General features: G+C 50.3%; 3 protein-coding genes and 1 long non-coding RNA gene across 9 annotated transcripts in view; 1 reads left to right on the top strand and 3 right to left on the bottom strand.

Annotated features, from left to right (window-relative positions):
- Positions 1 to 609: 609 nt before the first annotated feature.
- On the bottom strand, positions 610 to 4,469 carry LOC121135988. The gene is made up of 2 exons (XR_005873104.1): positions 4,086 to 4,469; positions 610 to 2,007 (listed from the first exon to the last, which is right to left on the bottom strand). It is a non-coding gene; the product is annotated as an uncharacterized LOC121135988 (long non-coding RNA).
- A 13-nt stretch (positions 4,470 to 4,482) lies between these two features.
- Positions 4,483 to 9,460, top strand: Cdt1 (chromatin licensing and DNA replication factor 1). The gene is made up of 10 exons (XM_005073132.4): positions 4,483 to 4,892; positions 5,367 to 5,510; positions 5,589 to 5,740; positions 6,205 to 6,402; positions 6,493 to 6,638; positions 6,744 to 6,841; positions 7,245 to 7,433; positions 7,785 to 7,937; positions 8,020 to 8,221; positions 8,780 to 9,460. Exons 1-10 carry the CDS (start codon positions 4,677 to 4,679, stop codon positions 8,938 to 8,940), a joined length of 1,659 nt encoding a protein of 552 aa, XP_005073189.1. The 5' UTR covers positions 4,483 to 4,676; the 3' UTR covers positions 8,941 to 9,460.
- Positions 9,461 to 9,954: 494 nt separating this feature from the next.
- Aprt (adenine phosphoribosyltransferase) lies at positions 9,955 to 12,266 on the bottom strand. The gene is made up of 5 exons (XM_021229013.2): positions 12,106 to 12,266; positions 11,869 to 11,975; positions 10,682 to 10,815; positions 10,452 to 10,530; positions 9,955 to 10,344 (listed from the first exon to the last, which is right to left on the bottom strand). Exons 1-5 carry the CDS (start codon positions 12,183 to 12,185, stop codon positions 10,202 to 10,204), a joined length of 543 nt encoding a protein of 180 aa, XP_021084672.1. The 5' UTR covers positions 12,186 to 12,266; the 3' UTR covers positions 9,955 to 10,201.
- Positions 12,267 to 12,283: 17 nt separating this feature from the next.
- Galns (galactosamine (N-acetyl)-6-sulfatase) overlaps positions 12,284 to 21,514 on the bottom strand; it is a 33,217-nt gene continuing 23,986 nt past the window's right edge. For 2 of the 6 annotated variants that reach the window (XM_040735402.1, XM_040735431.1), the window contains 4 exons: positions 21,173 to 21,217; positions 19,900 to 20,021; positions 16,484 to 16,601; positions 13,548 to 14,561 (listed from right to left, as the gene is read on the bottom strand). In XM_040735402.1, the coding sequence (XP_040591336.1) occupies positions 14,475 to 14,561; positions 16,484 to 16,601; positions 19,900 to 20,021; positions 21,173 to 21,217 (372 nt within the window). In that variant the 3' untranslated portion in view covers positions 13,548 to 14,474. Of the gene's footprint in view, positions 12,721 to 13,547; positions 14,562 to 14,649; positions 14,746 to 16,483; positions 16,602 to 19,899; positions 20,022 to 21,172; positions 21,218 to 21,514 lie in introns of those variants that run through there. The other 4 variants (XM_040735405.1, XM_040735421.1, XM_040735412.1 and 1 more) reach the window with 4 other exon arrangements.

Raw genomic sequence — 21,514 nt, 5'->3', positions numbered from 1 at the left:
TAGGAGGTACAAGAGAGGGATTGAATGCTGAGAGGTTCAGCATTCTATCTAAGGCTATTCAACCAATAGAGATGGAGCCATAAACCCAACCAGGATGATAATGGCAGTGGTGATGGTAGTGGTGCTGATGGTGAGTGTGGTAATGGTAGTGATGGTGATGATACTCAAGATGATTTTGGTGGTCAATCATGAAAGAAAATGTCAAATGTCTCATTAAAAAATCTATTATTCGCTAGGCTGGACCAACAGCCTCCAAAACAATACAGAGAAACCCTGTCTCGTAAAAACCAAAAAAAAAATCTATTATTCAGGTATGGTATGGAAAGCCTTTAACCTTAGCACTTGGATGGCAGAGCTAGGCAGATCTCTTGTGAATTTGAGGCCAGTCTGGACTACAATTGAGTTCCAGAACAGCGAAGGCTACATAGTGAGACCCTCTCTTGAAAATATAGAGGCTGGGAGTGGTGGTGTACACCTTTAATCCCAGCATTCTGGAGACGGAGGCAAAGGCAGCTCAATCTGTATGAGTTCAAGGTCAGCCTGGTCTACACAGGCAGCTCAATCTGTGTGAGTTCCAGGACAGCCAGGGTTATGAAGAGAGACCATGTCTCAAACAAACAAAACAATAAATTATTTATTTTGAGAGACAGTTGGGGCATAACTGATACAATTTAATTATTATACATATTGCTTTTTTGGGGGAGGCTTCAAGGGGTTTCTCTCTGTCTAGAAAGCACTCTGTACTCCAGGCTGGCCTGGAACTCAGAGATCCATCTGTCTTTGCTGGGACTAAAGGTGTGTACCACCACCACCAGGCTATTACAAGTATTGCAACCTGGTGCTAGAGAGATGGCTCAGTGGTTAGGAGTGCTGGTTACTCTTTCAGGGGCCCAGTTTTGATTTCCTGCACCCAAATGCACGAAAGTGGTACACAGACATACAAGCAGGCAAAAGACCCATACAAAAACAGACAAAACTTTGGTAAAATTATTGCTACCTGATTCTTACTACTTTTTGTAATGTATTAGTAGAAAACTTGGAACCACACAGCTCATACTGCATTTCTATTGAACAGAGCAATGTTAGATGCCCACACAAGGAACGCAGTGGTTACTTGTCAACTTGACAGAATGCAGAACCACCTGAGAGGCAGGCCACTAGGCATGCCTATGAAGAACAATCTTGATTACGTTAAGTAATTGGAAGACCCGCCCACTATGGGCAACATCATTCCCTCGGCAGGAATCCTGGGCTGTAGAAATAGAGGAAGCAAGGTAAGCATTAGCATGCATTAGTTCTTTGCTCTCAGCACTTGACTATGGAGGTAATGTGACCAGCTCCTTCCCAGGCTCCCCACTGTTGTGACTTCCTTGTCATGACAGACTGCAATCTGAAGTTGTGAGCTGAATCAATTCTCTCTGAAGTTGCTTTTGTCAGGGTATTTGATCACAGCAACAGGAAAGGAGCTAAGAGGGCTAAAGGCAGAGTTAGCCTCTCCCCATCTGATGCTTTCTGAACCAAGTGTGAGGACCTTTGTCATCACTGAGATAAAATGAGGCTCTCAGCTCCCCACCTTGGAGAGAGAAACTGCCAGTGTCACTCAACCTGTGGCAAGCGGTAGCATCTTCTCCAGGAATCCTGCCCTAGCCCATCCATATCGGATTCCAAGGTTGTCTGGTAGACAGGCAGCCAAGCACAGATCAATCCTGGCTGAGACCCAAATGCCTTCATTGAAGGTGAAAGCTGCCTCTCTATATTTGGCCACAAACCTCGAGTTGAAAGCCAAGACACAAAAAGCTCCTCCGTGGCTGCAGGTGACTCACAGACCCTCAGCAGGCCCGAGGGATTTCATGTTGTTCCAGCATCAGTTACAGTTTCGTGTCTGGGAGTGTGAAAGGGAGCAGGAGATGGAGAGCTGGAGGTAGGGGGAGTGACGGTCCAGCTCGCTGGCTCAGCAGCTGTACGCATGCCTGGAGTCTCAGCTTCTTCACCTGCGTGTCGTTTGACCTAGAGAAGTAGTGTGAGTGAGACACAGAAGCCATTCCAGTAACAGGAAGCAGGGCTGTCTGTCCAGCAAACCTGGGCAGAAGCCATTCTCTTTCATTAAATGAACTTGAAGCCGATGAAGTGCTGCGCAGCCACGCTTCCTTGTCATTGTTTCTTGCAGACGACACCATGATGCAACAGCAGGGCAGAGCCTGCAACCATTCATTCTGTACCTGTACTGAGGTTGTAGCTTGGCAGGGAGCAAGTCTCATGGAATCAGAGTGGCTTCTAGGGAAGTCAGGCAAGGTCAGAATGTGGCTATCATCAGTACTGAGGACCTATGGCAACTCTAATCCTCAGGTGGTGAGAAAATGATGGTCTTAAATGATGATGGTGAAAGTGGTGATGACCGTTATTTTTTCTATTGTTACAACAAAATACAAAACTAAAGCAATGTAACAGGATTTAGGATCACCGTGGATACACGCCTTTGGGTGTGTCTCTGTCGATGTTTCCCAAATGGTTTAACTGAGGAGGGAAGACCCATCCTGCGTGTGGGTGGTACCATTGTATGGACTACATGAAAGGAAGAAAGCTGAGCATCAGCATTTCTCTCTCTTGACTGTGCTTCACTGTGCCCAGCTGCCTCTTGTTCCTGCTGCTATGCTTTCCCTGCCATGATGAGCTGTACCATCAAACCATGGGCTAAAAAACAAACTCTCCCTCCGCAAGTGGCTTTAATCAAGCTTCATGTGGACTGTTTTTTTTTTGTTTTGTTTTGTTTTGTTTTTTTGAGACAGTTTCTCTGTGTAATAGCCCTGATGTTCTGGAACTCGCCTTGTAGACCAGGCTGGCCTTGAACTCACAGAGATCTGCCTGCCTCTGCCTGGGATTGAACACCAGTGCCACCACCGCCAGGCTACTTTGATTTTTGTGACCATGTTTTAACTATGAATTGGAAGAGGCCTTGACAAAATACCTAATAAAAGTAACTTAAGGAGTTGTTTTGCCTCCCAGTTTGGGGGAGGGCATGGCAGGAGTGTGTAGCAGGCAGATCTCTGTGAGTTTGGTCTACAGAGCAAGTTCTAGGGCTGTTATACAGAGAAACCCTGTCTCAAAAGGAAGGAAGGAAGGAAGGAAATCCCTCATGGACATGCCCATGCCCAGAGGCATGGTGACTCTAAATCCCCGGCAAGCTGATGAAGAAGATTAACCATCACAGTTAGGCAAACACAGTTCTGATGGTACAGTGCCATTGCCTTGTATGTGTAATGGGTTCCATTCCTCATCATTGCAAACAAAAACAAAACCAAAAAACAAAGGGGATCTATTTCAAAACACCCGAGTTGCTGTGCGGCTGGATTCCTCTGGAGTTACACTTGTTTCCTTGCTTTCTTACCTTACCTTAAGAGAGGCCACCAGCACACAGGGTGGTAGGTAGTTCCTGCCCCAGAGCATGCTCTAGGCCTAGGAAAAACATCTGATTGGCTCAGCCATGCATCACTTATCTAATCAGCTGTGACCAGGAGGCAGCTGGCTTTGTTCTGTCACTGAGGCAAATCAAGATTTCCTGAGGGGCTCCAATGCTGTGTCATCCAAAGGCCTACTTTCTAGGGGTGGCCTTACAAATGTGTAATGGTTACTAAGGCTGCTCGAAGCATCCAGAAGGGACGCTGGCTGTGAGGCTCTAGGGCATAACATACCCAAGCGGTGCGAGCACTAAGTCTGGAAACTCACCACTTCTAAATCCTCGTCCTTCACCCCACAGCCACAGATACATTTTAGATTGATGCTCTGAACTGTACAAGCTCCCACCTCCTCGGAACTCTCCTTCGGTGTAGCTTGTCCTTACAGCTATCCAGGTCTCCCAGGTCCTGCTTCCGCGTTGTGTCCTCCTCCCCTTATGTCCTCCCTCCTCCTTGGGCGTCACCTTTGCCCAAAATGATAGTACTATGTACATGGCCATTCCCCCCAGGAGTGTTTGGAGCGTTGGGTGGCAGTGACTGAGGATATCGGGTGATATCAGTCCTTCTGCGTGGCCTTCCTGATTTCCCAGCCTCTAGGCCGCTTCCTGCCCTGGAGCCCCTCCCAGAACCGACCTCTGCACTCCATAGCCCGGATGTAGCAAAAAAGCCTCGAGATGCTTTTGGAGCCCGTTCGGCTGCGTTGAGCGTATGGGACCAGATATTCAGCAGGTGCTTGTGACTCAGATCCAGCTACTTTGCTGGCGTGCGAGACCAGGCGATTATTCTGCAAATGTGAACAAGAGCAAAAGCGTCTTTCATCCGATTGCCTCTTTGCCGGGCCAGGAGCCATTGGCTAGTAGCCGCTCCACTTCGTGCGGCGCTCGACGTGGATTTGAGACCGGTACGCGCCACACAGCCTAGCTAGTGCGCGTAAATGACGGACAGCGCACGTGCTATGCCACACGTCAGCGCGCCAGTGGTCAGGAGTCCAACCCATCCCTGTCCACCCACCCCTGGCCGCTCCCATTCGCGGTCACTCAAACCGAAAGCGGCAGGGAGGTGGCCCGGCGTGACGCATGCGCATCTTGGTGCATACTGGCGCGCATGCTCTGGAGTATGCACATTTCCCCCTCCAAGAGCTGCACGTGATGGTACAGCCTGGGCGGGGCAAGGCTGAAACCGCGAAAATCGCGCGAAATCCGCGGGAACTAGCTTTTTGGCGCCATGGCGCAAAGTCGTGTTACCGATTTCTATGCGCGCCGTCGTCCGGGCCTTGCTGCTCCACGGGCTAAGTCGGCCTGTCTCACCCCGAGCCCCAGTGGGCTTGTGACCCCTCAGTTCACCCGGAGCAGCAGCCGCAAGCGCGCCCGTCCCTCCACCGAACCCAGGAGCGACCAGCCCGCGCCGCCCGCTCGCCGGAGGCTGCGACTTCCTGGACTGGTGAGACGCACTTGAGACCCCAGAGGACCCCTGGTTAGGAGAGGAATCCCTGGCCATCGGGCGCTGAGGCAGGGAACTGGGCGCAAAGACTGAGGGAGAGTAGAGTCTGGGGCAGGCTGGGTACTGCTGTCTCTCTCCCCAGGGGAACCAGCAGCGGTCCTACAGAGGGGACCAGGGTTTGCTGGGAGGATGCAGCAGGCAAGGGTTGGGGGTGGCTGTTCCGCAAAAAATTGTGCTGGAGCACCTGAAATGGAGCGAAAACATAAGAGAGTCAGGCCTGGGAGCTGCTTCAAGGAGGAGGAGGCCCAACAGACCAGGTGGATCTTAACTGTGGCATCGGCAGACACCCCCTGGAGCCTAGGGTCTAGTGAACTGACAGCCTGGTTCTGGCTCTGCAGGCCAGTGCTCTTCCTGCAGAGCGGGTACCCCCCCTCTCCACCCCAGTGTGTTAATCTGTGGCTTCTTCATTACCAGGACTCCTGCTCCAGTTCCCCAGCTGATCCCAGCTCTCCAGCTGACCCTGGCTCCCCAGTAAGCCCATCCCCTGTCAAGAAAATAAAGAGCACCACTGTTTCAGAAGGTCCAGTCCTTCCTGCCACAGCTCAGCAGCGGCACAAGGTAAGGAGGCTGGACCGAGGGTGGGCTGTGGGCCGGGTCATGAATAACTGGTAGAACTAACAGCATCTGTGTCCCTAGGTCCCCTCAAAGGACTCTATCTCGGAGCTCCAGTCCTGCCTGAGGCGAGCACGTGAGTTGGGAGCCCAGGCTCGGGCCCTGAAGGTCAGAGTCCAGGAGAATGCTGTGGAGTCTTGTACCTCAGATGCCACAGTGCCCACAGAGCAGCCATGGTGAGTCCTAGTGGACCACAAGGTCCAGGGAAGGACAGGCTGTTGGGAGGCACTGTAGGGCCTGAGTGGATAGGTGGCCATGACTTCCGGGAGACAATTAGTGTGACCATGGGGCTGGGAGCCAGATTGCCTAGACATATATCCACTAGTCTACTCTTCACCAGCACTGTGCCCTTGGCCCCCAACTGGAAAGGACACGGTGGCTTCTGCCTTTGGCTTGTTCTTGGTACTATGGGTAGCTGCGGATGCTGGGCCTGTCTGTGTCTCTCTGAGCTGAGGGTGCTGAGCAGGCAGGTGAGGCAGAGCTGGTATATGGAGCGGGCGGCTTTGTGTTCCTTTCTGGTGGTCCTCCCAGGAAGCAGTAGATCTGCAAGGACAAGGCTCTGCTTGTGAAGGGCTCCTCTACCTGGTGGTGGTCACATTGTGTGGCTTGATGGTCTAATGAGACTGCTTCCCGTTGACAGTGTCGAGAAAGTCCCTGCCTACCAGCGCTTCCATGCCCTGGCCCAGCCGGGTCCCCCTGGCCTTGTCCTGCCCTACAAGTATCAAGTGCTGGCCGAGATGTTCCGTAGCATGGACACCATCGTGAGCATGCTTCACAATCGATCTGAGACTGTGACCTTTGCTAAAGTCAAACAAGGTGTCCAGGACATGATGCGCAAGTGAGTGTTGTGGGAGAGTGGGTTTAGTGGCCCTTGAAGTCTCATGCCAGCCTGCGTGTTCCTTCTGACCTAGCCCTCTTTCTTCTGTAGACGCTTTGAAGAGCGCAATGTGGGCCAGATCAAAACCGTGTACCCCACATCGTATTGCTTCCGCCAGGAATGCAATGTCCCCACTTTCAAGGACAGCATCAGGAGATCTGATTACCAACTCACCATAGAACCCTTGCTGGGCCAGGGTGAGTCTGGCGAGGCTGTGGGTGTGCTCACTCACCTTGGACTTGCGGGGGAGCGTAAGGTGAGCAGCTAGACAGGCCCAGGCTCACCTTGCTTTCCTCTTTCAGAGGCTGGTGGTGCCACCCAGCTCACAGCCACGTGCCTCTTGCAGCGTAGGCAGGTTTTCCGACAGAACCTGGTGGATCGAGTCAAGGAGCATCACAAGGTGAGTGCTGGAGTTTGTGGAGGCCATTGAGCAGTTCAATTCCTGCTGTAAGACCTTAAGTGCCTTCTCCCCTTTGAGTGACTGTACTGACTGCAAATACAAAGGTTCTTTTAATTAATCCCTTGCTATGGATATCTTAAAATTCGAGGAGGGTCAATTCCACTACTGATACCTTATACACTACAGGCTGGAGCTGGGGCAGAGCTGCCTGGACCCCAAAAGCTGGGAACCTCAGGATTACCTTGAGACCCTGAGGAGGCTCTCATGTCATTGTCAACAATGCCTATATGCTAGGAACATGCCTCTGTATACCTAGCTGTGTACCCAGGCACAGAAAGGCTAAGTTTGCCCAGGGTTTTCCAGCTGGAAATGAATTGAGTAGTCCAACACTCCTTTCCTCCAGGCTTTCCTTGCTTCTTTGAACCCCCCCATGACCGTGCCTGAAGACCAGCTGACACGCTGGCACCCACGCTTCAATGTGGACGAGGTGCCTGATATTGAACCAGCTGAATTGCCCCAGCCCCCTGTCACGGAGAAGCTCACCACTGCCCAGGAGGTGTTGGCCCGAGCCCGCAGCTTCATGTCACCCAAGGTGAGGCTTTGTAGCCTTTAATTTCATTTCATTTAATTTAATTTCATCCCTTTCTTAGGGAGTATGGGCAGCCTGACCCCAGTGGGTGGAGGTAACAGCTGAGTGCCTCTGGGTGGTTTATCTGATGACTTTATCAGCTAAGGACACAGAAGTAAGATGTGCCCTAAACCTTCTCACTCACAACTCACTGTACCAGCTCAGCTGGCTGTGTTTATCTGCTGGGCCTCCCAGACTAGGGGACTTGGCCTGGAAAGAGAGGGATTTCTGGGTGGGACCCATGCAGGGCAAAGGGCTTCCCCTCACAGGGTTGGGCAGTTAGTTACCATTTGAGACATCTCCCCTACACTGCAGATGGAGAAGGCCTTGAGTAACCTGGTCCTGCGCTCAGCTGAGTCTAGTAGCTCTGGGTCCTCTAGTCCAGCACTCCCAGCCACCCCACCAGCCACCCCACCAGCTGCCTCTCCCAGTGCCCTGAAGGGTGTATCCCAAGCCTTGCTGGAGCGGGTAAGTCCTGGTTAATGGGTAGAGGGCCTTGGTAACAAGAGGGGGCCTTGGTAACCATTTGCTGTTGACCCACTCCATACAGATAAGGGCCAAGGAAGTCCAAAAGCAGCTGGCACAGATGACACGGTGTCCAGAACAGGAGCTTCGGCTGCAGCGGTTAGAGCGCTTGCCAGAACTGGCCCGTGTGTTGCGTGGTGTCTTTGTGTCTGAGCGCAAGCCAGCACTCACTATGGAGGTGGTCTGTGCAAGGATGGTGGACAGTAGCCGAGCTGCCCTGAGCCCAGGTTTGTACAAAGCAAGAAAATGGTGAGGGGGGCTGGAGAGGTGGCTTCAGAGGTTAAGAGCACTGGCAGAGGTCCTGAGTTCAATTCTCAGCAATCACATGGTGGCTCACAGCCATCTGTAATGAGATCTGGTGCCCTCTTGTGGTCTGCAGGTGTATAGCATTCATGGAGGCAGAACACTGCACACATATAATAGATTAAAAAAAAAAGGATAGTGGTGAGGGTGGACATGGTCATGCTCAATGTGTCCTTGGCAAGGAGCTGGGTCTATTTCTGACCAGGGACAGTTTGCTTGCCATGGACTTGTAGGAATCCCAATTCTGCCACTTAGGGCCTCATCTCTGCTGTCAGGCCTGCTCACCAGGCTTGGAGTATGTGTGTCTTGCAGTGTCTTGCCCTTGCTGCTCATTCCTCTGGTGTTTGAGAGCAGTGCCCAGGCCTTTGCTTGGGTCCACTGCACACAGGTTAAGCCTTGAGGGATGTAAGGCACCAGGCTGGGTAAGTGAGCTAAGCAAGTCATCCAGGCACTGTGCTTAAACCCACGCTGCACTTCCACAGGGGAGATGGAGAAGCACGTGTTGCTCCTATCTGAGTTGCTACCAGACTGGCTCAGCCTGCATCACATTCGTACTGATACCTACATCAAGCTGGACAAAGCTGCTGACTTAGCTGGCCTCACTGCAAGGCTGGCCCACCAGCTCCACACCGAAGGGCTGTGACTCAGTTATTCACCTGATGGTCTGTCCCATTTATGAGTACAATGCACTTGAGCATCCCGCTCAGTGTCACAGGCCCAAGGCTTACCACCAGTATGGGCAGCAATTGTGCCCATAAAGGGTTGGTGCTAAATTGGTTTCTAAGGTTTTGGGGTGCCCCAGACCCAGCACTTGTGTGGGTGTTGGGGAGGTAGACTTGGAAAGCAGAGTATGTTAGATGTCCATCCCACAGACTACTCATGTTGGGAGCCCTAGGCCAGCCTAGCCTGTTCTCCATGCTCATGGAAGCTGCTTAGCTTAGAACCTTTTGACCCACACAGAGAATTTGGACTTCTGGCCAGCTTTCAGAGTTCTAAATGGCAGAGCAAAATTGGGCCTTCTGTATATAATGTAAATAACTTTATAGGTTGTAAGATCAAAATTTTTATTTAACCTTCTGTACCTATGGCCTTGAATGTGACTGTTAATCTTGGCTTTTAATAAAGTCACATAAGATTTAAATAAAAGTAATATGGAAATTAAATGAATGAGTCACTATAAAATACTTGTAAATGATGCCCTGCTGTTTTGTAATATTTTCTTCTATGGTTAGCAAGACCAGGCTAGTAAAATCTAAATGTGAACAATCTTGATGGGGGTGTGGCTCAGCGTCCTTACAAACAACCTGGTATTGATGCTCAACAAAATAGGAATAAGGTAGTGATTGGACTATATATGCCCTTGGACTACTCACCATTTTTGGTTCTAAAGGAATGACCCAGAGAACTTATACAGAGCTGAGCCTACTGGTTTCCACCTGTTTTGAAGAGGTCTGCAAGGTGACACTAAGCCCCTGTCCCCATCATTTCACTCTGGAGGCTACTGATAAAAGCCTTTTGCTTAAATTGATTCCGGTTCTGTAAGACCCTACGGCCAGGAGCAGTGTGTGGGATTGACTCTGGGGGGCATTTCTTGCACAGGGGAACCCTGGGGCAGCTATGGAATATGATCCATGCAACAAGACAACAGGAAGCACCGTATGTACCAATCTGTTTATTGATTTTGCTGTCATAACCAGCAGCTCTGCTCTGCTCCGGACTCCGCACATAGAGAAAATGCAAGGACCCAGGTGGTCCACAGGCATGGTGATCAGCTGACCAATGAAATGAGTGAACAGTCACTGATTACAGAAAGTACAGCTGGTGGCTCACAAAGGTCACTTAGGTGGTAGGGCTGAGTCACAGATGCTGGGGGCAGGGGTACAGCAACCATTCCAGTCCCTTAGTCACTCATATTGCAGGAGAGAGAAGAATGGAACAGATCCTAGCTTCTCTCTACCCTTAAGGGAGGTCAGCTCCACCAGGCTCACACACTCCACCACCTCAGCCTGTAGCCGGCCCAGCAGCTCACAGGCAGCGCGCATGGTTCCTGGGGTGAAGAGACAAGGAAAGATAAGGTAGTAAGGCTCTTGCTTAGTCAGCACCCTGGATAGGGCTTGTTCCTTTGAGACCTTTATGCCACAGAGTGGCTCTTACCTCCAGTGGCCAGGAGATCATCTACAACAACCACTTTCTGCCCAGGTTCTAAGGCATCTTTCTGGATTTCCAGCTCAGCCTGCAGACAGGAAGTAGAGTATGAGTCTAGTAGCTAACAAATGACCACCACCCCTAGCCTTTCTGTGTTTCCTGGTATAAACCTGGGCTGATGACTCAACCTCTCTGAGCTCCCACATTTATTCCTAGATAGCTACTCACTGCCCGCTTACCTTGCCATATTCCAGAGCATAGGAGGCTGACACTGTAGGGCCTGGCAGCTTCCCGCGCTTCCGGATGAGCACACAGCCCAGGCCCAGCTCCTGAGCTAGAGAGGGGCCAAACAAGAAGCCCCTGGAGTCTAGGCCTGTTAGGGTAAGAGAGGGGCAGTGTTGGAGTTGAGGTGTTGGATTTCCAAGAGGCTAAGGATTGACAGAATAGCATTGGCCAGGAATAGTAGGTCTTGCTAGCTATAGCTAGAAGGCTGATGACTACTGGGCAGCTTCTTAGCCTTGTATCTATCTATCTATCTATCTATCTATCTATCTATCTATCTATCTATCTATCTATCTATCTATCTATCTCAGGGACACCCATGGCTTGCTTTTGCCACCTCTCAAATACAACATCGGCCCAGGAGCACTATACATTAAAGTACGGGGTACATGACTGGGGTCACCTCCGGGGAGGCTGAGCTACTACTGTAGCAGGCAGGAAGCATGCCCTAATTCCTGGAGTATGGTCAGGGGAACCAGTAGGAAGTGACGTGGGCATCAGTAATTGTGGCCCCTGAGTACTTGTCAGCGCTACCGAATTCTCTGGGGTTCTCACCCTCTGGGACATGTCTGACTTCCCTGGTGGATATTTAGCGACCCTAGGATGTTTCTGAAGCCCCAGCATGGGGCCTGGTGAGAGGTGTTTAGCACAAGACTGTCCAGGAGGAGAGTTTTACTCTCTTGTAGTCCTGAGAGACAAACAGTCCCTGAGGTTACCAGGCTCTAGGCCTGCCCAGGCATGCCCCTCCCCCGCCAAGCGATAACAGCATTTTTTAGCATCTAATTCATCTTAGGAGCTACCCCTAGCAAGGAGGTTCCAGGGCCTTCAGCAAAGTTCTCAAAGTACATGTATGCTTACAGTCCTGCTGTCCAACCTCGCACCTAAGAGAATGGCTGGCTCTGAACAAGGACAGAGCAGAGTTCATCTCCAGAACAGGCACTGAGAGCGGAGGTCAGAGACCTAGCAGGGGTGGGAGACATAGTACTCATCCAGGGTCAACGAGGGACCAAGGCAGAGAGAATCAGGGTACTAAAAGAGGGTCAGGGGTTGAAGAAAGAAGGGGTGGGTGTGGGATAGACTGAGGGTGACCAGGGAGGGGAGCCTGGACAGTGGAGGACCAGCACGGCCTGGCGTGGCCACTCACCTGCGATGTAGTCGATCTTGCCGCCATGCGTGGATTTAAGGTGACTGGCCAGGAGGCGGATGGAAGCTCGGAAGGAGACGGGGTCCTTCAGGAGAGGCGAGATATCCCTGGGAACAAGGAGAGGCTGGTGGCCGGGAAAAGTGGGGCGGAGACCCCACAAGATCCCTGAGACGGCCCATGCGCCTGCGCCGGGTGCCGAGAACAGGGCGCCAACGCCTTGTGGTCTCGTGATCTCACCTAAACAGCACGCCGGGGATGGGGAAGTCGGGGAAAGTGCGGATGCGCTGCGCCACCAGCTGCAACTCAGATTCCGCCATAGCCGCGTGCACGAGAAAGAGGGGAGGGGTGTCAGCAGGCTGGGGTCATACCAGTCCGGGAACAAGGGTGGGGCGTCCTGGTGGGCGGGGCTCATGGGGGCGGGGCGTCCTTAGGGAGTGGTCCAGCACGAGGGGCGGTCGGGAGGGGGCGGGGCCTCTGGTTGAGTGGGTTGCGCGGAGGCTTTGGCAGGAAGTAGCTCATTTGCTCGAAATTAAAATGACCTTAAATTGAAAGTCTGGGGTTATTCCTGGGTAGGAAAAGGATACATGCCTTGATATCCTTTTGGAGTTCTCGCTCCCGCACGCCTTTTCAGTCCCGCTTCTCCCAGGGCCAGCCTTCTGGACCTGGAGGGGCCGGTGTGGGTATTGCCGCAATCCCTTGGCGTGGTTTCGCCTTACGTTCTTTGCTCTGCTGTGTTCTGCTCTCCGAACGTGCAGTGCGAGGACTGAGATTCAACCCTGCTTTCCCGGAATTAGCCAGGAAGGGAACTGGCGGATAGTTTCAGTTCAGAGGTACAAGTACATTGCATATAACCTAAAATGGAGGGGAAAAGCAGGGTAGCACGTTGGGGTAGGGGGTGCCTACCTTGAGGCCACAGACCCTCCTATGCATCTGCAACAAGGTGTACCCTCTTCGTTTTGGGGAGGGCCAGGGACAGAGGAGTGGGATCTACTTGCCCAGCACAGTACCTGGGCCTACAGGTAGTGATGTGGAAGACTGTCTGTCCTATGGCCATTAGCATATTAAGTGCGGTTATAATTACTCAAAAGAAATCCTCCAGATTGGACCTATGTTCCCTCAAGGAGAGGGTGTGAGGAGGGTCTAATAGATTCCAACCATTCCTTCCCTCACTCCCCACCTGCTGTAACTCTATCTACAGTGGCCTTTGGAGGTACTAGAATATCTATGTATCTATGTATCTATGTATCTATTTCGGGTGGAAGGTTAACTGAAGGATGGCTCCATCTATGCATCTATAGGGAAGCTGTCACCCATTCTGGGTTGAGACTTTTCAGTTAGGGTGATGGAGCTGCTTTGGGGTCATCCATGCTCCTGTAGGCAATGAACTCACTGGACTGCAATAGTTACTTTGGTCTGTCATTGGTATTTTGTCTGAGGCATATAGATGTTTATATCTCCCCAGGGGAAGTTCATGCAAAAGGTACGTGGGCCATGTAATGTATCAATCATCTCTATTTTAAAAACCAGGATATGTGGACTTGGTGGCACATGCCTTTAATCCCAGCACGTAGGAGGCAGAGGCAGGTGGATTTCTGGGTCTGAGGCCAGCGTGGTCTACATGGGGAAACCTTGTCTCACAAAAAAAAAAAAAAAAAAAAAAGCCAGTATAAAAGAGCTAATACGCTTCCTGTTCCTTTATTCTTGATCTCTCAATTTCTCTTCATTATCATTTTCCAACCTTTACAGTTCAGCTTTGGCATTACGATCATTGCACAGATGTGAAAACTTGTTCATGATGGACAATTCCCATGAGCCTTCAGGGAAGGGGTTTTGGAGATTATATCTCAGAGCCTGCACATGACAGGTGGCAGGTACAGCAGATGTGCTTCCATAGTGTGCTGAGCTAGAAATTTAGGGTGTCATCTTCTGGTTTCCATGGGGGCAGTGACAGGTTTCCCCTTGGGCTGAACAATGTGGTATCATTTATGTATTTATTTTAGTTTGTTTTTTCGAGACAGGGTTTCTCTGTATAGACCTAGCTGTCCTGGAATTAGCTCTTGTAGACCAGAATGGCATTGAACTTGAAGAGATCTGCTTGCCTCTTCCTCCCAAGCACTGGGATTAAAGGCATATGCCACCACTGCCTGGTACAATGTTGTTTCTTTACCTTTTGTTTGTAGTCAGTGGGAAAACAGGGAGGGTAATTCAAGGGAGTTGACATGGGGATGAGGGATTGATGGCAGGGTAGATGATGGCTCCTTGGCATAGCACTGGAATCTTCACCTTTGTCTATAACACCAAGGTTGAAATATATGCAGGGATAGTGAGAAGGCAAAGTGACACCCCTTCAGACCCTGGGCTGGAGCAGTAGGTCATGGTCAAGACCATGAACTGCTTCTTTTTCAATAGCCAGCTGGGAAGATGGGCTGCATTGCTAGAAAGTGGATTTCAGGGTTAGGTCTCCAGTATGTCAGTCTTGGAACCTTGCTACTGGTTGTAGAGGCCATCCAACCAGTGGTAGGTGGGCAGAGGGCAGCTGGTCTCTGTCATCCCAAGGCCAAAGTCTTCTAGGCACTTGCAGGGCTGGCTGGAGATTCTGGTCTTGGCTAATGGGCCCAGGAACACTTCTCTGGGACAGACTCAGGAGGTGTCAAACACTTCCCTAACTTTTCACAGCCTGGGGGTGCCCAATTCTAGAAAATGAAATTTAAGAAAAAAATTGCAGTTATTCAGACTTGTCTGGGCACAATCAACAAGATGTGGACCTCTTGCCTCACCTACCCACTTGGCTGTGATGCAGAGATACCGCTATCTCTATGCCTTCCAGAATCTAGGAATGTGGAGCCCCAGGACCTTCTTCAAGCAGCAGCTCTGGCTCTGCAGAAAAGGGGGTGGGTGGGATTCCAACTGGAAAGCTAGTAGCAAGGAAAGTGAAGTCCAGCAAGGGAAGCCTCAGGAGAGAACATCACCCAACTGCCTACATCTCGGGCAGCTTCCAAGTGGGAGAAGCCAGGAAGAGGAGGCTGCCAAACCATTGAGCGACTCCTTGGTAGACAGACAGACAGGAGAGGGGCCATGGCTAGGTGATATAGATGGTGACTTTCCAAGGTGACCATCTTTTCCCTCACTTTCCTGACTTGTCACAAAAGCCTGACAGCTTAAGGCAAAAACTTTGTAGTCTTTATTTGTATACAGTGTTCTGTCTGCATATATGCTTGCAAGCCAGAAGATAGATGGTTGTGAGCCACCATGTGGTTGCTGGGAATTGAACTCAGGACCTCTGGAAGAGTAGCCAGTGTTCTTAACCTCTGAGCCATCTCTCCAGCCCACATTGTAGACTTCTGTCTCCCACCAGCAGGCCCCTGCTTATGGACTGGCTCGACCAGTTCAAGGCCTGCTCAGAACATGCCACATATCAGTTCTGGGCCAATCATACATCCTAGCTTTCTTCAACTGACCAGCCCTAAATTAGAGGAGGAAAACCCAAGTCCTAGGAATAGACTGGATTTTCCTGTTTCACAGAGAGTTTGTTTTCTGTGTGTCTGCTACATATGTGTATTTCCTCACCCCCAATAAACACTTTTCTTCAACTGCTGATTCTGTGTGGTGCTTGAGATTTCTCTGCTGCTTGTTGCACTCCAGAGTTTTCCTCCAGACTATTAATTACTGACTGGTGTAGAAAATGAACCTGATCAGAACTTCTAAACAGTGTCACAACAACTTGTTAGGAAAACACCACTGAGCAGCTGTAGACTAGATGGGAACAGCGATACCCCATCGTAAGGATAACCAAGTTCTTGAGGCCCTAGAAACCTGGTAGTCCTAAGAAACTCCCCGATCTACCACTGCCATTTGGAGGTCAGAACATTAGTATGGTCGGGACTATCTCCTGAGTGGGCTTGCTTGCAAAAGATCATGACAGGTTGGTTTGTTGACTATTGACTTTCCTTAAGGACTACCAGGAGAAGCATAGGACTCTCATCTAAGTAATCAGCCATTCCTTCTGTTCAGTTGCATGCAATTTTGCTCTAATTGCAGGCAGCCTTTGGGGCCTGGGGATGGGCTAGAATATACAGGAGGGACTCCTATTTACACACAGCAATGGTGGAGTCATCCTTGCTGGGTACAGTCCTTCCAGCATGGCTACTTTAAGTAACCCCCCCTCCTCTTCCATGTTCCTGCCTGTAACTCTTCATCTATTGTCCTATAAGGAAGCCTATACAGTCTTTGGTTCCCCAGAGTGGAATGTATCTCCGTTTGTTACTGGGTCTTTAGGAGGAGGGGTAAATGTTTACATCTCCCCCTGAGAAGTAATTTAGCAATAACCAGCAACACAGACACTAGTCTGTGAATGCAGTGAAGAAGCTATTCCCTGTGGAACTCTCAGAGGAGGCTGTGCCCAGCCCAGTCCTGAACAAGGCTGCTCACCCTCCAACAATCCTCAGCATTAGTGGGATGTTGTTCATTTTCCTCCCACAACCATGATTTTAACTTTGGTGAGCTCCTTAAGTACAGGGAGCCAAAGTGTCCTCAAAGTTGGATGAGACCAGCATCTGGCTTGGGTAACAGTAGCCAAGCACAGGCAAACCCCAGCATGCATGCTCGGACCACTCACCATGACAGCCTGGTTACACACATTGAGCTGGGGCTGTCCAGGGATCAAGGACTTCTGATGCTGCTGGACAACCTGGGTGATCCTGCTGAGGGTATCCTGGTATTCAGCACTGGCAAAGCTGTAGAGAAGGTGTCTCTGGTTACAGGGCTATTGTGTCTAAGGCCAATCAGCTCCTGGCAGGCAGCTCAGGAGGTTCACCTACATTCTAGGACATGCAGTGGTCTAGCCTGGAAAGCCTGAGACCTTGAGTTGGTCTCCAGAGGTGGGAAGAGCAAAGATGGCAGTCCTAAGTCAGAGTGGGCTATGGGCTCCCACCTGGTGACTCATGACCCTCTCTGGATAGCTGTCTGTACTGTGAGTGCTCTCCTATTGTCAGACCCCATCAAAGGAGGGAAATTTAAGGGCCTAGGAATCTGAGCCATGGCAGGGAGTCCTCTGTTGACTGCCAACATGACCTGTGGGATGAGAACCCAGGGGTATGGGTCAGAGCCTGGGTCCTGAGGACTGGGGCCTCTCCACAGGAACTGCCACAGCAGTTGGTATTATTTTGAAACACGCACACATATGACACATACTTTTTCCTTAGAAGGGACTATCTTATGTTGAGAAGGGGTCAGGTACAGATGGAAAGAAAACAGCACACACAGCCCCAAAGTTCCAGCATAGGCACCTCCAGGGTTTGATTCACTTTTCACTGAGAAGACAGGATACACCATGCAGATGGCACATAACCAACCTGTCTCAAATAAATAAAAATTTAATGCTAAATTTCCCTCCCAGATAGGATCAATTACATTTATTTTTCTTCTGGGAGGTGTTAGAGATGGAAGCATTAGGCAAGGACTCTACCCTGAACTATCTACCCAGTCTGTGTCCTGTCCTATCCCTTCTGTACATTTCCCCACCTCACCTGACCTTTCAAACAAGGTCCATCCATTCACCTGTGCCACAGCCATCTGCTGGACTGTCAGGGAGCCTTTAGCTGAGTGCAAAGCAAGCATAGCACACTCACTGTGTGATGCATGGCTCCACACAACACACATCACTGATATGCCCACATGGAGTAAAGCGGGCAGAGCTTAGGGCTGTGTGCATATAGGTACAGCCAAGCTCAGACTGCAGACAAATCTCAGATATCTGTAACTCAAGCTCTGACAAGCTGTGGGCAGAGAGAATTCTGCACGTGAGCCAAATCCTCAGATTTTTTCATGTCTCAGGATGACTGGTGAGAAGATGACCATATGCTCCCTACCCTGCAGGTACCCCAACCATCACTGTGACCCCAAGGCTTATGCTGTACTCCAGTGTTAGCTGCTCCCTAATGATAGTAGGGCCTCTTCTATCACAGCAGCCACCTAGGAAGAGGACTTAGGCTCCTGGGGCTCAGTTATGTCCTAGTCCAGCTTCTAGTACCAGAGTTTTCTGTCCACAGATGGAATACCTTGAGATATACAACATGACAGGGTCACAGGGTGAATGCCTTATGGGTCTGGGTCTTCAGAGGCTTGCCTATACCCATACCCTCCAGCCCTTGTGTGGTACCTCCCTATACTATGCTCTCTGTAAGCCCTTCTCCTTGTGTGCTATGTTCATAGCTTGTTATTAATTCCAAGACAAGTCCCGGACATTCCAAAATCCCTGTCAAATATATCTGTTGTCTCATGGCCAGCTAGTACTAAGGACTGTGTGCCAAGTCTCCCAATCTGTGACTGTCATCTTGCTATTCAAGAAGCTCAAGAGGCAGAAAAACAGCAAGGCAGGTAAAGTCATAGAGAGTCTGTCATGGGGACATTCTTTCCAAAATTCACCTTTGGCTTTCCTTATGCCCTGTCTTGAGAGAGTCATATCCTTAGGACAGGAGGTGGCTTTAGGGCAGCGGCTGTGTAGCTGCTGCAGGGGGGTGGAATTGTGCAAGCCTTCACTGAGTTTGGCAGGTAGGAGGTGAACAGGCCTTGGGAAGAGGCATCTCAGGATGAGAAATTCCTAGGACCCAAACTGAGCATAAGCCAAATGTGGGAAAATTAAGCAGGGGCATCACTAAAAGACACTGTGACCTCTGGGTTGATCTTGAGGGCATGAGGACAGTGGTGGTCAATCACAAGGCACATATCTTTTAGAACAACCAAACAACCCTGCAGCCCCACCATCCCTTAGCAAAAGAGTTCCTGTGGTTTGTGGCATTTATGTCCTAGTGGGCCTTGAGGAAATACCAGTCTCTGCTTGAGAGAAAGGAAAAGAGGCTCTACACAGCCACAGTTTGGAGGCTAGAGGGCTGAAGTTGGGGAACTACAGGGCCACACTCCCTCTAGAGGAGCTGAGAGACACCTTTCTGCCTGGTCCAACCCCTTGGCTTACCTCTGCCTTGTCCTTAAGCAGTCTTTCCCCCTTGATGTCTCTGCCCCCTCTTCTCTCAGAATAATGTCCCACCTACTAACCAGGATAACCTCATTGTTATCTTGACCTTAACAATATCTACAAGACATGATTTCTAAAAGGTTGCTTTCTGAGGAGCTGGAGACATACAGTTACTCACACAGGATGTAGGAGCAGCCATAGTGATCCTTCTGGTGTCTCAAAGTCCTCTGCTTTATAATCTCTGATTAGCAAGTCATGGCCTGTCACTGAGCAGAAGGCTGTGCTTTCCAACCTGGCAGGAATGCTGTAGGACAAAGGACCTAAAGCACCTACCATCCTGCTAAGGGAGCTGTGTTAGCCTCCTGGGGAGAGCCAGAGTGAACTGGGCCAGAGTTGGCTAAGGAGCTGTAAGCAGATTTGGAGTGTGGTGGATGTGCACAGTGACTTGTGAGCTTCACTGTGAATAGGGGAAGGTAGGAGGGGTGTCTTTGAACCATACAGTGGCCATTTAACTCACCAGGATTTTTCACTGTGAGTAGGCAGGGATAATGACTCCTGAATTCAAGGACTCCTGCCCAGTGGGAACTACTAGGCAACCCTCAGCTCCAGGATACTGGCTGTCACCTGAAGCACTTTAGAATCTAGGATTATGTCCCTGAACATATCCTTACTCTCAATCTTTCCCTCCTGTCAGTTCCAGGGATGGTTAGTGCAGATGCATCCTAAGCCTGGATGCCTCACTCATACCCTGAAGATAGTTCAGGGTATAGGACCCCTTGTTGGGGGTGGGGGTGTCAGTGGACTGGTTCTAGAAGGGGCAGAGATGAGAAGTAACCAGGAAAGGAAAGCAAGAAGAGAGCTCCCTGAGAGTAAGGCAACCATGGTCCAAGGTGTAGGTGTAGGTTTCTGGGATCCCTCTGTGTAGTTCATGTCTTCAAAAAAGCATACATTCCCTCTGAGACCAGAGGAGTAACACCATGGAAGATACCACCTAGATGTGGTTCTCAACTTTGGCCTGTCTGGCCAGTGTCTGGAGCATGGAGACGCTACTGCTGTCTTACCTGAGTGGGAATCTCTCCCCTGGGTCACGTCCCAGGTGGAAGATCAGGGGTAGCTCTGTGTGTTCTTCTTGGGTATGGGTTGTGACTCCTGAGACATTCTGACCAGGGCAGAAGTCAATGCCCTGTAACAAGAGTCAGAGAGACCAAGTGAGCATCCCAGAGCCAGAGCCCAAGCTGCAAGAGATGCCCTACTAGTCCTTTTCCTCACACATCCTCTATACCCGGTGCTGCAGTGTTCATTGATGAGTGGACATGAGTCAAATAGAGTATGGCCGCCTGGCTGAAGGGAAAAGCTTCAGGCTCAGAGCTGCTCAGCAGCTCACTCTGGGTGTCTCCCCAAGTTTTCCTGTACCCCTTTATGGGAAAAAAGCTCTTTGTAGTAGTCTGGGCAGTTAGGCTGTAATCCCAGGACTTAGGAAGTAGAAGCAGGAATATCATGAAGTCAGCCTCGGCTCCATGAGACCCTGTCTCAAAACAAAATGAAACAGTCTGGGCAGTTCCACATCTTGACTTTGATCAGTGCCTCAGAGAAGAGCTCCTGAGAGTTCCATAAAAGTCCCTCATTGTGTGGCCAGGGAGAACAGTGGACCGCTCAGAAGGGGGTAAGTAAGGATGAGTCACTAGACCAGGGAGGAAGAAGGATCTTTTGCTTGATAGCTGAGAGAGTTGAACAGACCCAGAGTTGAACATGGCAGCTCAAGGCAAGGGACAAAAGCAGCTATGACCAACAGATTCAAGAGAAGAGCACAGACTATAAATAACCATGATTTCTGCATTCAGAAGTACAGAGGGAAGACTGAACATATACTCAGGCAGCATGGAGTCAACCCCTGCAGCTTCTCAGGTAGCTTGTCTGCTGTGGCTCTCTCTCCTAGGTCCAACCTGATTCCACTACAATGGTTCCTGTGTGCAAACTTGCTCATTGCATTTGACCTTCCCTCCCAGATCTCCCTGGTTACTCCTTAGGGTGCACTGGTGGGGAATGGGGAATACCCTCAATCAACAGTCCCAGAGAACTGTGAGGCAAGAGCTTACTCTAAGTATCATGACTCAGGTGCCCTGGTGTCAGCCATATTGCCAGTGGGAGACAACATTGTAGGTTTTGTTTACATTTTAAATGATGGCTGGGCTGGAAGGTGCAATGCAGTGAAGTTCCCTAAGCAGATGTCTCTAACACCTTGTATAAACCCCTGTGATGGTGTAGCAGTTTACAGTTTTTAAAGCAGACTATGAAGTTCCATTTGCAGTGAGCTGCAGACAAGTTGGGGGCTACCTTCCAATCAAAGTGGGTTCCAGAATCTGGGTCTCCTGGAGTGCCCTGCCAGGGGACAAACAAACAGTGCACAGCAGTTAGCTTGAAAATGCTAAACAGTGGAGAAGCACCCAAGTCTAGATAGAACACATAAATTATAATTTGGATGCAAATCAAATAAGCTATTTAATTAAGATCCTGCTAATTGGCCTAGGATTTCTTACAGCTGCAGTCTTCTGAGCACCTCACCCTGAGGGCACTGTCAAGGAAGTCAGCCTGTTGTACATTATGCTTTATCTCCCCATAGAGCTGAACTCTGGCCTGGCTCTGGAGGCACAGGGGATGGAGACAGGCAGGCTCCTA

The sequence above is a fragment of the Mesocricetus auratus genome, unplaced genomic scaffold (genome assembly GCF_017639785.1).
Source record: "Mesocricetus auratus isolate SY011 unplaced genomic scaffold, BCM_Maur_2.0 Super-Scaffold_6723, whole genome shotgun sequence".
Classification (NCBI taxonomy): domain Eukaryota; kingdom Metazoa; phylum Chordata; class Mammalia; order Rodentia; family Cricetidae; genus Mesocricetus; species Mesocricetus auratus.
This window is presented reverse-complemented; position numbering and strand designations above follow the sequence as displayed.